At 35.4% G+C, this 14,201-nt stretch overlaps 1 protein-coding gene across 9 annotated transcripts in view; it reads left to right on the forward strand.

Moving 5' to 3' along the window:
• Nucleotides 1–14,201, forward strand: part of CNTLN (centlein) — a 325,461-nt gene that overhangs the window by 258,566 nt on the left and 52,694 nt on the right. For 8 of the 9 annotated variants that reach the window (XM_087444653.1, XM_087444645.1, XM_087444651.1 and 5 more), the window contains one exon: nt 10,853–11,044. The exons of the other annotated variant lie outside the window; for it this stretch is intronic. In XM_087444653.1, coding sequence (XP_087300779.1) covers nt 10,853–11,044 — 192 coding nt within the window. The remainder of the gene's footprint in view (nt 1–10,852; nt 11,045–14,201) is intronic. 9 annotated transcript variants of the gene reach the window in all.

Consider the following 14,201-nt stretch of genomic DNA (forward strand, 5'->3'; position numbering starts at 1 on the left):
ACTTAGTATTGCTGCTGCTAAATTTGTAATGAGTTGTAGGGTTTTTGAAATTCCCCAACTGGCTTTCATCTAAGTAATTTGTCTGCAGAGCTTAGATGTAGTACTACTGAGGAAAGAAATGCGGCCAACTAACTATTGACCCTATCAGCAAACTATTTTAATTTCTAAGTATTAAGATGCTATTCATATTTAGTGTATACTTAAGAAATGTATATCATTTTACTAGTTTGGATATATAAATTTAGAGCTAACAATGATGATCTTGAGCCTTTGGGTTTATTGTCCAAAAAGTGGGTAATATTTCATTTAGATTAGTGTGCTAATGTACTATTCCTATTAATTGATTCCAGTATAATTTAAATAAATTTAATGTCTATACATGCTTTTTAGAGGCTTACTAATTGAAAATGCTTTATCTTATACAATTTGAATTATAGAAACATATCATGGTCTATTATAAATTTTAGGAAGTCAAAAACTACTTTAAGGAATATTGATACCTTTCTTTTGAAGTCTATACAAGAATTAAGTATTAGGGGCAATTGTTAATTGTCTAGACTCTCACTTCCATTTAGTAACAATACTATACGTGTGCATTAGTTTCCTCAGGCCAGTCCACAAAGGCCTTTTTGTGCAATAAAATACAGTACAATAAGAAATAATATCACCCCTCTAGGGTGGAGAAACAATCAAATAAAACTACTGAAACCCATTGCTTAGGAAAACCAAGTTTAATTAGAAGAGAATGTGGCAGTCTTCCTGAGACCTCTGCAGATATTCTAGAGTTTGATAACCTTTGTTCCTGATAACTCAATCACTATCTATGACTTCACTTGAAATTTTATGTCTGTTCTTTACTTAGATACAGATATAGTGTTAATATCACTCTGAAACATCAACTGTTATTTTTGGTGATTTGTCATGTTTATTTCTTTTTTTCTTTTTTTCTTTCTTCTTTATTGTTTGAGTCGTTTAATTGGGGTGGATTCTTTTCCTTCTGCCCTCACACAACTTAAGTAACTGAAAAAAATATTGACCAAAGGGGTGGAGGAAGAATGGAATTAAAGAAGATATGTGTATACAGTACATGTGAGGAATAGGTATTTCTATGTTGAATTAGATGGGTTTAAGCAATGGAAAGCAGGAGAACGAGGATGAAAAAGAGGGGTTTAGAAAGACCTTGCTCAGGTTCTCCTTTGGGACGTCAGATGGCACTGCCGTCGTCTCTCATTCCTATTGGAGAAGGGAATCAGAATGGAAATGCATTGCAACTTGAGGGTCATTATTAAACATGTCATGTGTAGATCAAACGTCTACGGAGGCTGAAACTGAACTATAATATTACCATATGAACATTGAGAAATTCTTATGGTAGGACGATGAGGAATTATCCTGGATATACTTTTGGTTCTGAATATCTGTCTGATTGAGTATTTGGTATGTAAGTTTCAAAGGGGCTTTCATTTTAGTTTAGTAACTAGAATAGAGGATTTGAAATAACAACAAAGCTACAGTTGAACTCTTCTTGCTATGAATAAACCAAATATTGATTGTTTTTCCATGAATACTTGAAAGTCAGTTGTATTAGTTAATTTTCCAAATTTCACATGTAATCTATTTTTACTGATTCTTTTTCCTTAGTTGTGTGGACAGAAGTTTCAGTGATGTAGTATAACTTCAGTCCAGTTAAAATTCATGAGTTTAGGTATGCAGATTATTTTGAAACATACTTTATTGCTAGTATCACATAGATTAATATTTGTTATAAATGCCTTTGATGTCAAAACTATTAATACAATAAAAGATACTTGTCAAATGTTTACAGTATTTGGGGCTATTTTGAGAATTAAAAGTATTAGTAAACTGTTTTAAACAATTTAAAATTTGAAATAATAACGTTGATTTTCACTTTGAGAAATCATATTCAAAAATGTTTGCAAAATAATCATTTAATTGGGCGTTACCTAGAACTTACATTACAAAGTGTAAGGGCATTGAATTAATTTTACTTCTTGTAAATGTTACTGAGAGTAACATATCCCTTATCCATATGCAGATATCCATATTTCTTTGATAGAATCTAATTTGAACACATCAAGACAGATTGGCATTTTCAGTATCATAAAAAACTGCTTTGTTAATTGCAAACCATATTTAGTATGACCTTATAACAAAGTAGCACCTTAAGTGTCATGCTTTGTCTCTAATGTGCACACTGGAGCTGGGTTCATCTGTACTAGACAACTGCACTTCATGAAGAGTTTTTTACTTGATAGGCAATTAGCAGTAATTAGGAAGATTCACCTCAATAAGATGTCAACATGAGATTGTTTAAAAAAGTTGAATGTCAGTGACTTAAAAAGAAAGTTCTTCTGACACATAGGTATGGCATGTGAAACATGAAATGTTAATTTAACTTTTCTGCTTATTATTCATGCACAATATTATTTTGTCATTCAGACACTACACTGACAGAGTGTAAAGGGTGTTAAAATAGTGCTGCTAGAATAAAAAGAGGATTAATCTACCATTGGCCAATTAGCCAAAGGGTATTTAATGGTCTCTAAAGGCTACTGAAGTCTAACTACTAGCAAAAGCATTGGTAAAAAGTCCTCTATATTACCTTCATTTGCTTGACATTTTGTGAAACATACTGTAGGCTTTTAATAACTGCATTGTCAGAAAATAGTTTATAAATGAGTGATGTAGTAACTCAGTGTATTTTTCATAAGAAATTTTGTTACATAAATAATTCCAACTCTGCCTAAGATCTTTGTTCTTTTGTATGTGCGTGTGTGTGTGTGTGTGTAGTTTTTAATTTTTAATTCTTTTTCTTGAAGATCTCAAGTATTGTAACAAAGGAAAACTCATGTTTTAAATTTAAAACACTTGTTCATTTGAGAGAGTTATTAATCGGAACTATTTATCTCTGTAGATAAGTACTTGTATGGAAAATATTCTGCTAGTGACCTAGAAATGCATGTAATTTTCCTTGTAACTCATATAATGTTTTAATTAAATGACTGTGCTTTTAGTCTTATACATGGACAACACGCAGAGTTTTATTTCTTTCAGTTTTATTCCTTGTAAAAGAATAATATTCCCAATGAAAGAATATTGACACTATTCACAGGAGGGAGAAATATCATTAAGATCATGGTGACTTTCTAGGAAGTTCTTGCCTATAGAATTTACAGGGATATTGTTCAACTAGCATTTTATCTTCAATCTCTTTTGCTTTACTTCTGGTAACAAAATTATGTTATAATTTTTTAAGATCACAATAATAAGATTAAAATTGCTGCCTCTCTTAAATGTGAACCAGAATAATCTGATTGTGAGATATAAATGAACTTATTTGTGTATTCAACATGAAATAACCTCATTCATATCCTCAGTCCTATGCAGAATTTAAGATTAAAACGTTTTAATTTAAAAAGAATTTTTTGTGTGTGTGAGGAAGATCAGCTCTGAGCTAACATCCACACCAATCCTCCTCTTTTTGCTGAGGAAGACTGGCCCTGGGCTAACATCTGTGCTGATCTTCCTCCACATTATTTGGGATGCCACCACAGCGTGGCCTGACAAGCAGTGCGTAGGCGTGCGCCTGGGATCCCAACCCGGGTCACCAGCAGCGGAGTGCGCGCACTTAACCACTACGCCACAGGGCCGGCCCCAAGGTTAAAACTTTTGATGAAGTAATTGGAAATAGACTATTCTTATTTAATGATAGCTTTTTCCTACTTTTACTGTCATGGCTTTGGGTTTCAAAAGGAGAAGGAAAAATCAGAGACTCCACTATTGTTATAGATGGGAGCTAACCCTCACTTTTTACTCTGGTTACTGACTGACTTTTCCCAACATTTGACATCTAACCCTTGTCTCAGCGTGGACTGTAAAGAATCCTTCTGCCACCAACTATTTCCTCCATAGGCTTTCTAGAACCCCTGCTCCTGTGACCCTGATATTCAACCTCACGTTTAGCTGGATTTTCTAGAATTTCCATGTGTCTACTTTTCGGATCCAGCTATCCCAACTAAAAACGTTTTCCAAATTTTTTAAAAGGTTTAATCCAGTCGTGAAAACATGTGGGGAGAACCGAACAGTGTCTTTTACTGCAATGGGGTGGTTACTATCCAGAATAAAATGTTAGGTCAGAATCAGTCTCTTGTTAGAGGTCAAGGGCTGTACCACATCGTACTCCTTTCCCTTGGAGCACTGCCCCTAAACTAGGTGAAAACTCAGAAGCATTTTCTTTACATGTGTCACAACTAGCATCATGTCCATTGAATAGACAGATATTGAATATTTTATTCTTTGGAGACATCAATATCACAGAGTAGCTAAAAATATATTGTTTGGGGGGTGATTATGGAAACGATTCTTTCATATTTGATTTTTTTCTAAGCCCTTTACTTCTTTTCACTTGGGCTGTAGAATATTTTCTGTGGGCCCTGATTTATTTTTCTGCTAATTCATTCTTGAACATTAAAATGTTGACCGAGGCTCCCTCCTGGGGAGGAGATCCTTGAGTTCCTCAGGACTGCCCCTAGTCTACTCACCAGTGTTCTGGCAGATACCTTCTCTAGAGTAAAAGTTGGAAAGCAGGGTGGTGGTAGATCTAGTCCCGGCCTTTAATGTTCTAGCTTCTAGGAAACATTTGACGAAACAAATCAGGAGGAATACGTGGAAGGAAACTGGCTGTAACCAGCCTGTCAGTTTACTAGACAGGATTTGAAGGCAGCAGCAGTTCCCTTAGCTCCCTGTTTTGTTTCTTCATAGCACTTTGTTGTTATGTGCTGTCGAGCGGACTTCAACTCCTGGCGACCCTATGAATGAGTGATGTCCACAATGTCCTATCCTCAACAGTCCTACTAAGCTCCTGTAGACTCATGCCTCTGGCTTCCTGTATGGAGTCAATCCATCTCATATTTGGTCTTCCTCTGTTCCTGCTGCCTTCTACTTTTCCCAGCATTATTGTCTTTTCCAAAGAATCCTGCCTTCTCATGATGTGCCCAAAGTAGGGCAGCCTCAGTTTTATCATTTTTGCCTCCAGCAATAGTTCAGACTTAATTTGCTCTAGGACCCACTTGTCTGTCTTTCTGGCAGCGCAGGGCATCCATATAGCTCTCCTCCAACACCACGTTTCAAATGAATCAATTGTTTTCCCATCAGCCTTCTTCACTGTCCAGCTTTTGCACCTGTACGTAGTAATTGGGAACACGGGGGTGTGGATAATCTTGGCCTTAGTCTCTAATGACACCTCCTTACACTGATGATCTTTCCTAATTCTTTCATTGCTACCCTTCCGAGTCTCAGTCTTCTCTTGATTTCTTGGCTGCATTCTCCATTTAAAATGACTGAACTAAGGTAATCAACATCTTTAACAGTTTCAGTTCTTCACTGTCTATGTTAAAGTTGTGTAGTTCTTCTGTAATCGTGACTTTTGTTTTCCTGATGCTCAAATGCTGTCCTGCTTTGGCACTTTCTTCTTTCACTCTCGTCAGAAGTTGTTTCGAGTCATTGCTGATTTCTGCCAGTAAGATCATCTGCATATCTTAGATTGTTGATATTTCTTCCACCAATTTTCATAGCAGTTATTATAGTTTATTGTTATATATTTCTGGATATTTCTAGACTGGTGGCTACCTAAAGGCAAGGATTATAACTTTTTTAATCATTGAAAACACAGAGCTGGTATAGTGCCTTCTATATAGTATATACAAAAAGAATGAATAATAGATATTGAGTCAGGTTCTGAATCTAGATATTCCCTATTAAAATCTTCCAGAAAATGTCAAGAAATTCGTGGATGAACTCCCATGTAAGAGGACAAGGGAGAGTACATGAAGGGAGGCTTATTTACCCTGTTCGTGGGACTCCACAGTTACTGTTGAGAGCGGCAAAAGGAAGCTTCTGGCCACAGGCTTTTTGCCTAGTAATTAAACTACAAAATGCAGGTCTAGTAGAGGCAATTTATGTTTTTAGCATAAAAAATGGAACAATTTTTTTAAGCAATTGAAGGAATAAAATTAACACAAAATTATGGATAAGGAAAAGAAAATTAAACCAGAATGAGGATATTATAGAAACTATGGGGTTCAGGATACTTGCTCAAGATGGGGCAGGGTGGCAATAAGGGAATAAGGAATAGGTTCAGGAAAGGGGCAGGGCTGGCCCAGTGGTGTAGCGTTAGGTTCACGTGCTCCACTTTGGCAGCCTGGGGTTCGCAGGTTTAGATCCCGGGGTGCGGACATACGCACCGCTTATCAAGCCACGCTGTGGTGGTGTCCCGTATAAAGCAGAGGAAGATGGACACTGATGTTAGCCCAGGGCCAATCTTCCTCAGCAAAAAGAGGAGGATTGGCAACAGATATTAGCTCAGGGCTAATCTTCCTCACAAAAAAAAGGGAGGGGCTGATTTTTTAAAAATTGAGACTTATATTAGTTTTCCATGCTACATAACAAATTATCACAAATTTAGGAGCTTAGATACAGTGTACACACTTATTACCTCAGTTTCCGTGGGTCAGGAGTCTGGCACAGCTTAGTGGGGTTCTCTGCTCAGAGTATCACAAGGCTGTAGTCAGTGTATCAGCCACGCTGCCTTCCTTTCTGGAGCTCGGGCTTTCCTTCCAAGCTCATGTGTTTGTTGGAAAAACTCAATTCCTCGTAGTTGTACGACTGAAGTCCCTATTTTCTTGCTCGCTGCTGGTCAAGGACCATTCTCAGCACTTGAGGCCTTCCTTAGGTCCTTACCTTATAGCTCCCTCCATAGTCCTCTCATAACATGGCAACTTAATTCTTCAAGGCCAGCGGGAGAATCTCTTTGACCTCAAGCAGGGGCCCTGGCCTTCTTTTAAAGGGGTCACCTGATTAGGTCAGGATCAGCCAGGACAATCTGGCTTTTGATTAACTCAAAGTTATGTGATTAGGGACTGTAATATACATCTACAGAATCCCTTTTGCATATAACATAATGCAAATAATGTAATCATGGGAGTGATAGCCCATCATACTCACGGTCCCACCCACATACCAGGGGAGAGTGTTATACAAGGGCATGGGTCTTCAGGTGTCATCTGAGAATTCTGCCTACCACAGTGCTCATTACTGAAGAATGAATTCTTCACTATATTCTTGTTTCTTCTTACAGTTGCTTAGAGGGTTCTTTTCTTTTCAGAGACTTATATATTCTCTCTCATCAATGTTATATTTAAATAAATAATTAATAACCAGTGTCTAGTTTTAAACTTTTATAGTGTTAAGTTGTCTTTTATAACCTTTGGTTAGAATAATTGACTACACACAAATCAATACCAATCTCAGTATTTATTCTCATTGAAGTCAACTTTTAAATTGAAATAGACTTTTAAAAGATTGTGGAGGGCTTGCACTGCTGGGGATATAAAGAGTCAGAGTAACACATCTGCCTTCAATAAACTTGTAGCGTAGTAGGGAATCCTAAATTAAGATCAAACAAATAACTTTCACTTGAGGCAAAATAAGGTTTCTGTCATGAGAGAAATTATAGCATTATTATATATGTATGTATATGTGTGTGTGTATGTGTGTATTTTTATTAATCCAAGTCCTAAGTCTTTAAGACAGTTCTCAGACTCTGTATGGTATGATTTACCACAAGATAATAATGCTAACAATAATGCTGTAAATTTAAAATTTACCGAGTACTATTGTAGAATTTTTTTAAAAATCTGCACTCAAAATTACCTTTGCCAGGTAGGCAAGCATCATCTCTGTTTTCAAATGAGAAAACAAAGTCGAGTGCTTGCTCAGCATCACTCATTTGGTAAGCAGTAGACTCACAACTAGAATCCAGAAATTATGACTCTTCCATGGGTTTTATTATTATTTATAGTTTTAATATAACATGACTTACATATTTTAAAATCTTTGATTGGAGATGGAAAGATAATAATATAAAAATAAGAATCATGCTTCTGATAAAAAAATAATTTTAAGAGTAATCTTAATTTATTGGTAGATTTTATAGCGCAATCTCTTTCAAACAAGGTCACCACAAAAGTAGCCAAACCAAGTGTAAACCAAAGAAAGTAATTTATGCTTCTTGTCTTATCTATAGTGTTTCTCAAATAAGAAATAGACTATTTAAACTGAGAGAAGTTAGTAATAGAGCCATACTTATTTGTCCGAAATTCTAAGGGATAATCACAGTATTCCAAACTGATGGAATATATGGTTTGCCTATTTCTTCTATTTTGGCAGGTGCTCTATAGCATTTCTACACATATATAATTGATATCATAATATGTTTTGAAGATTCTGTAAAATCTACAACGTGATTTATATTTTAATAAATTACAAGTCATTTGGTTTACTGTCTCCATAATTTCAGTGTTTCTTCATTTAATACATTTTTATTCATTAAATTGAAGTTAAAATCTGCATATAATTATTTTTTAGAGAAATATGTTTATTGGCTTGGTCTTTCCTCAATGAAGGATATATTTATAGAGTCAGGATCTGCCACTGTGGAAGGGATAGACAGAAACCTAACAGCATGCAAGTTTAACAAGTGAGAGAAGCCACTGGAGCTGTTCATAGGAAGAAAAGAGCCTCATCAAAGTTTAGTCTTCTGTGTTGCCAGAGATTCCATCTAGAATTGTAGCCATGAGTTTGTCTTACTACATTAAAATCTCAAAAAGTCTAATTTAGGTACAGAGCGTTAACTTCAAGATTGATAAATGTTGCAGTGCCTACTACTTAAGTAAAAGCTAACAATATTACATTGCTAATGCAAGTGTATTTTAATTTATATAGTGATAAACTAATAGAAAGTTTATAAATACAAGCTGAAATCAATGTATCTTTAAAAGCACTATCCATGCTACAAATAGGGAGACTTGAATTTTTTAAATCTTTCTTTTGGGTCTCACCATACAGAAAGCCTTGTTTTTAGATACTGTGGGGAATACATAGGTGAACAAAGGCACAGTCTCTCTCAGGGATTTACTAGGGTTCATGTTTGAGGAACAGGCACAGTGCTCTGGGAGTTAAGAGAATGGAGAAGCTACTTTGTTGAAGAAAAAGAGAAGAACAGAACAGAGAAGTCTTCATAAAGGAGAAAATGCTAAGCTGCTCTTTAAGCATGAGAGATTTCAGCAGGAGGAAACACCATGTGTCAAGTCATCGATGTAGAAATGGCAGACAGGTGTGGGGACGGGCAGGCAAGTTTGACTTCAGGTGATATCTGACTGAAACACAGATGGAAGCTAAAACTTAGGGAGCCGTATTCTAACCACAAACACCTGGGCTTTCTTCTGTTGGGCTGAGGAGCACCGGAAGGGTTTGAATAAGGGAATAACAGGTCAGTGTTGTTTTAGGAAGTTGTATAAAAGATGGTATGAAGGCAGGGAAAGGTTACAAGAGAAGGGCTATGGTAGCAGTCTTAGTGGAATAGTGAGTCTTCATTAAGAAAGTGGCGGAAGGGAATGAATATGAGAAATATTACCTGATTTATAGAACCTGACAATTAATTGGACATAGAGAATTAATAAACAGAGAGGGAGATGGAGTCAAGCTTGGATGATAACCAGGAAGATTTACAGGTTTAGGGAAATTGTGAGTTTGCTTTTAGATAGTAATTGTTAGGTACCTTTGGGACAATTTATGAATGAATATTTCCTGACAATCTATAGAACCACGCTTTTAGATCATAAGTTAAAATATAGCCAAAGAAATAAGATTTTTCACCAAAACATACTTTTTTTCACCAAAACATAGTTTAATCTCAAATATATCAAGCCCTAGTTTTGAATCCATAATCTAAAATATTCATATTTAACAGGATACTCATGTATACACAAATGCATATATAATATAGATTTATTGGTATAGTTTTCTAGAAGTTGTGTTTAAATATAGTGTTATTAAATAACTTGTATTTATATCGCTGTACACATTAGCTATATCTTTTGCTGTTTTAATTAGAATTCTTAACAAAGAAAGATTTTTCTCCCCTCTGAGAGATTTCACTACCATTTTGTCTAATTGTTCCTTATGTTAAACTACCACATTATAAGCTTCTTTGGAATAATAAAATAGTAGTGCAGGTATCCTCTTAAGGACCTCTAAGTTGTTGCGGTTACAGCTTGGTGGCATTCTGCTGACTACAGATTGGTGAGTGAGAGGGACTAACAGTAACTGTTTCATAAAAACATTACCAATGTGCCATTTAGTAAAATGTTTATGTTATTAAAAATTCAAATGTAAGGAGTTTAGTGCAATCTACCTCAACGTTAAAAAGAGGACTTGTCAACTATCAATCAAGTGCAGAAGACTGAGTGAATTTGTACGCTATTTATTTGAACTAAATCTCTAATAAGCCTCTTGTGCTAATTGGACTTAACATTTATGTTGCTAAATGAGAAGCGTTTTGGCTGCTATATAGAGTGGTAAGACCTACCCAGTGGAATAAACAACTAACATCTGTTATCCCATCCTGCTCCAGCTTGGCTTTTCCTAGCTAAGTACATCAGCCCTGAAGTCAAGGTTATCAAGTATGTGAATCACTGGCTCACCCCTGTATATGTGAAGGCAAAGGAATAGCACATCAAGAGTAAAGACCAGCCAACCAAAAGATATTGAGGACAGCTGGTCTCTGTTGTTTTAACCTCTACAAGTCTTGAAACCTTAAGCAAAAACTAATAGAAATTATAATTTTTGTAAAGTTTTTACAGTAACTATTTTTATGATTAATTTTACTTCTTCTCTGTAGCATTTTCCTACCTGTAGAATTTTATGATGATAATTATTATATTAAATGTAATTACTTTTATAATACATTTATGTTTATTTTCTTTAAAAAAAGAAACTAAATTTGGATTTGGCTGCACTTCGGAAAGAAAAAGAAGACTTACTAAAGAAATTAGAGTCCTCATCTGAAATCACAAGTTTGGCAGAAGAAGCTTCCCGGATAACAGTTCCACAGATACAAGTTACATCACTTGGTCCTTCAAGGAGCGTGGACTTAGAGATGAAGCAATTGCAGTGTAAACTAAAGGTGATTATAAGTTTTATTAAAGATGAAAACGTATATTAAGTTACTGAATCCTTAAAGACAAATGAATTCTGGGGCGGGCCCTGTGGCTTAGCAGTTAAGTGCTCGCGCTCCGCTGCTGGCGGCCTGGGTTCGGATCCCGGGCGCGCACCGACACACCACTTCTCCGGCCATGCTGAGGCCGCGTCCCACATACAGCAACTAGAAGGATGTGCAGCTGTGACATACAACTATCTACTGGGGCTTTGGGGGAAAATAAATAAATAAATAAAATAAAATAAAAAAAAGACAAATGAATTCTAATTTAATTCTACTAATAAGGGTAAATTATGGTATAAATAATCCAAAAATTATTACTACTACCTTTGACCTTATCTTTCTATTTTAGCCTGGTAGATTCTTATCTAGCAACTCATAATACTATTCTCTGTAAAAATGACAAGACACCATGATATCCTAATTTAGGAGGTGATGGAAACTGGCCATTGTCATTCTATTCCACAACTCAGCTCCTCTCTGCCCCCCATTCCTCCCTCACTGACTAGACTTACTTTCAAACACATCATGTATCAACATAAATAGAATTGCTTCCATCTACACACTTGCTGCTATTTTAGTTTGGTTGTTGATTGGAGATGGGGAAGGAGGAGGGAAGTCTGGGGAGGGAGAAGCAGCACAGAGGACAGGTGGGTTAGTTTAATAGATTTCAGCAAGTTAAAGCTGGGAGCGAGAATAAAAAGCAGGGTTCCCTTTGTTTGTATAGAATTGTATGTAAGTCCAGGTGAAACCTTGAAAATAAGGCTGATCTTAGTTTAGATAGAATTATCTTGTAAGAAACAGGATTTGTGAGTTTTAATTGGAAAGTTCATTTTCCTGCTGCCTAAAACAAACAAGCTCATTTACTCCTTACATACTTAGTTATTTTCTTCAGGGAGGATTGCTAGCTTGAAGCTAAAAGGACAATGTGTATGGGACTATAGCTATAACGAGAGTCACTAGAAAGAAAATTCTGGTTGGAAATGCACAGAGTACATTAGAAATGGACTGTGACTGATAAGAGGGTATTTGACTATTGAATTGTTGAATAGACTCAGTTGTTTTCTATTCAAAATATTATATGTGCACTCTCCAATAATGTTTTTAAATGAAGGATTACTAATAGGATAAACTAGGATAAAGTTTAAAGTAAATTAGTGTATCATTGCTTGAAAATATTTTGCTTTACCCACTGGCATTAATTTATATGCCTCTTAAATACCATCTTCTTTCAGACAGTTTCTAGGTGCAGAACTTGCCTCAACTCTATTTTATGTTTAAATATCTTACATAATAGAAATGTGAGAAAAAATAATTGTGCAAGTTTGGGGGCATGTATCTTCTCTTAAAGTAGTGTTTCTGTCTCTGAAAAAGTGGAATAAAATGTATAAACTGAACATTTCAGTGTTTATGTTTCTATACAGAGGATGAAATCATTGAGATATTCTTTGATCCTGTCTACTACAGAAACTTTTATTCACCGTTCTGTGATTCATCTTAGATTTAAGTCTTCACAATCCTAACATAACTTTAGTTTTCACTGAGATAAAATAAAATGTTAGATCCAGGAATGTCTAATCTGACCTTAAAAATTTTTTAAAGTGTTAATAGTTTTAAGGGGATTTATATTTTATTTATTTGATTTTACTTGCTGCTAATGCTCTAACATAATTTTTGGTAATAATAGGCCCATATGAATATCTGTAAGTTGTTTGCATTATAGTATCCCACAGTGTTAAGTTTTGACCCCTATGTAAGTATCTCTCTTTGGAGGAATGTGTGAGTCACAAAGGTGAGACTAATGAGAATTCCTAAAGCAATTTAGATCACCTGATGCTTGATGTAAGTTTGAAGTGACATTGTCCATATCTAGCCTAGAGTCCTGGAACATTGCCCAGGCTGCATAGGGACGAAAAGGATAAATCTTTACTTTTGTCTTATTTCATGTTTTAATATGGAAATTTCCTAGAAGACCAGGCACCTTTAAGTACATAATACTCTCCGCTACTACAAATTTCTGTTTCGATATTGTATAGTTTGCTAGGGCTGCCATAACAAAATACCACAGAGTGAGTGGCTTAAATGACAGAAATTTATTTTCTCCTAGTTCTGGAGGATAGAAGTCCAAGATCAAGGTATCAACAGATTTGGTTTCTTCTGAGGCCTCTCCCTTTGGCTTGTGGATACCCACCTTATTGCTGTGTCGTCAGCTGGTCTTTCCTTAGTCTGTGTGGTCTGTGTCTCACCTGTTGTTATAAGAACACCAGTCATATTGGATTAAGCCCTGCCCATATGACCTCATTTTCCCTAATTACCTCTGTAGAGGCCCTATCTCCAAATATAGTCACATTTTGAGGTACTGGGGTTTAGGGCTTCAACATAGGAATTTTGAAGGGACATAATTTAGCCCATAACAGATATCAAATTATTAACAAATATTTTCTAAGAAATAACTTATTTTCTAATTGATGTCTTTATGCTTATTTGAGAAAAACTGGTTAGATTTGAATCTATTAAATGTCTACATACATTCTTTGTTATTTTATCCAATTAATATTAGACTTTTCTATGTAAATTCTTAGGTGTACTTCCCAGATGTATGTGGTTCATTCAGTATCATTAGAGTGCTCATGTGCATTTTCTGTATCTTCATTTTTACCCATATTAGACCTGTTTCCTCAAGGTAACCCACTTTATATAGGTAGATAATAAAATATTTAGAGACATATAAATTCCTTCCAGTGAATGATATATACATCAGTTATTTATATTTCGTTTAATCTGTAGTTCTTTATACAACCTGGATTGGATAGTACTCCAATTTATATTTGTGATTCTTCAACTTCCTGATTGTTGTAAATATTCCTTTTGCTAAATACCATGTTCTGTTCCATTTTCCCAGTAAATTAATAATGAAGAATAGTAGTGTTTAAACTACTGTTCCTTTATATATAATCTATTGCCAGGCTGATTCTAAGTCTTTTACAAATATTAACTCATTTAATCCTCATTTGAACCCTGTATGATAAGTTCCGTTATTATCTCTATTTTACAGTTGAGAAAACTGAGACACTGAGAGAATGTGTTAATTGTCCAAGGTCACACAGCTACTAAGTGACAGAGC

Source organism: Ceratotherium simum, chromosome 20 (genome assembly GCF_057802395.1).
Source record: "Ceratotherium simum simum isolate JZ-2026a chromosome 20, ASM5780239v1, whole genome shotgun sequence".
NCBI lineage: Eukaryota > Metazoa > Chordata > Mammalia > Perissodactyla > Rhinocerotidae > Ceratotherium > Ceratotherium simum.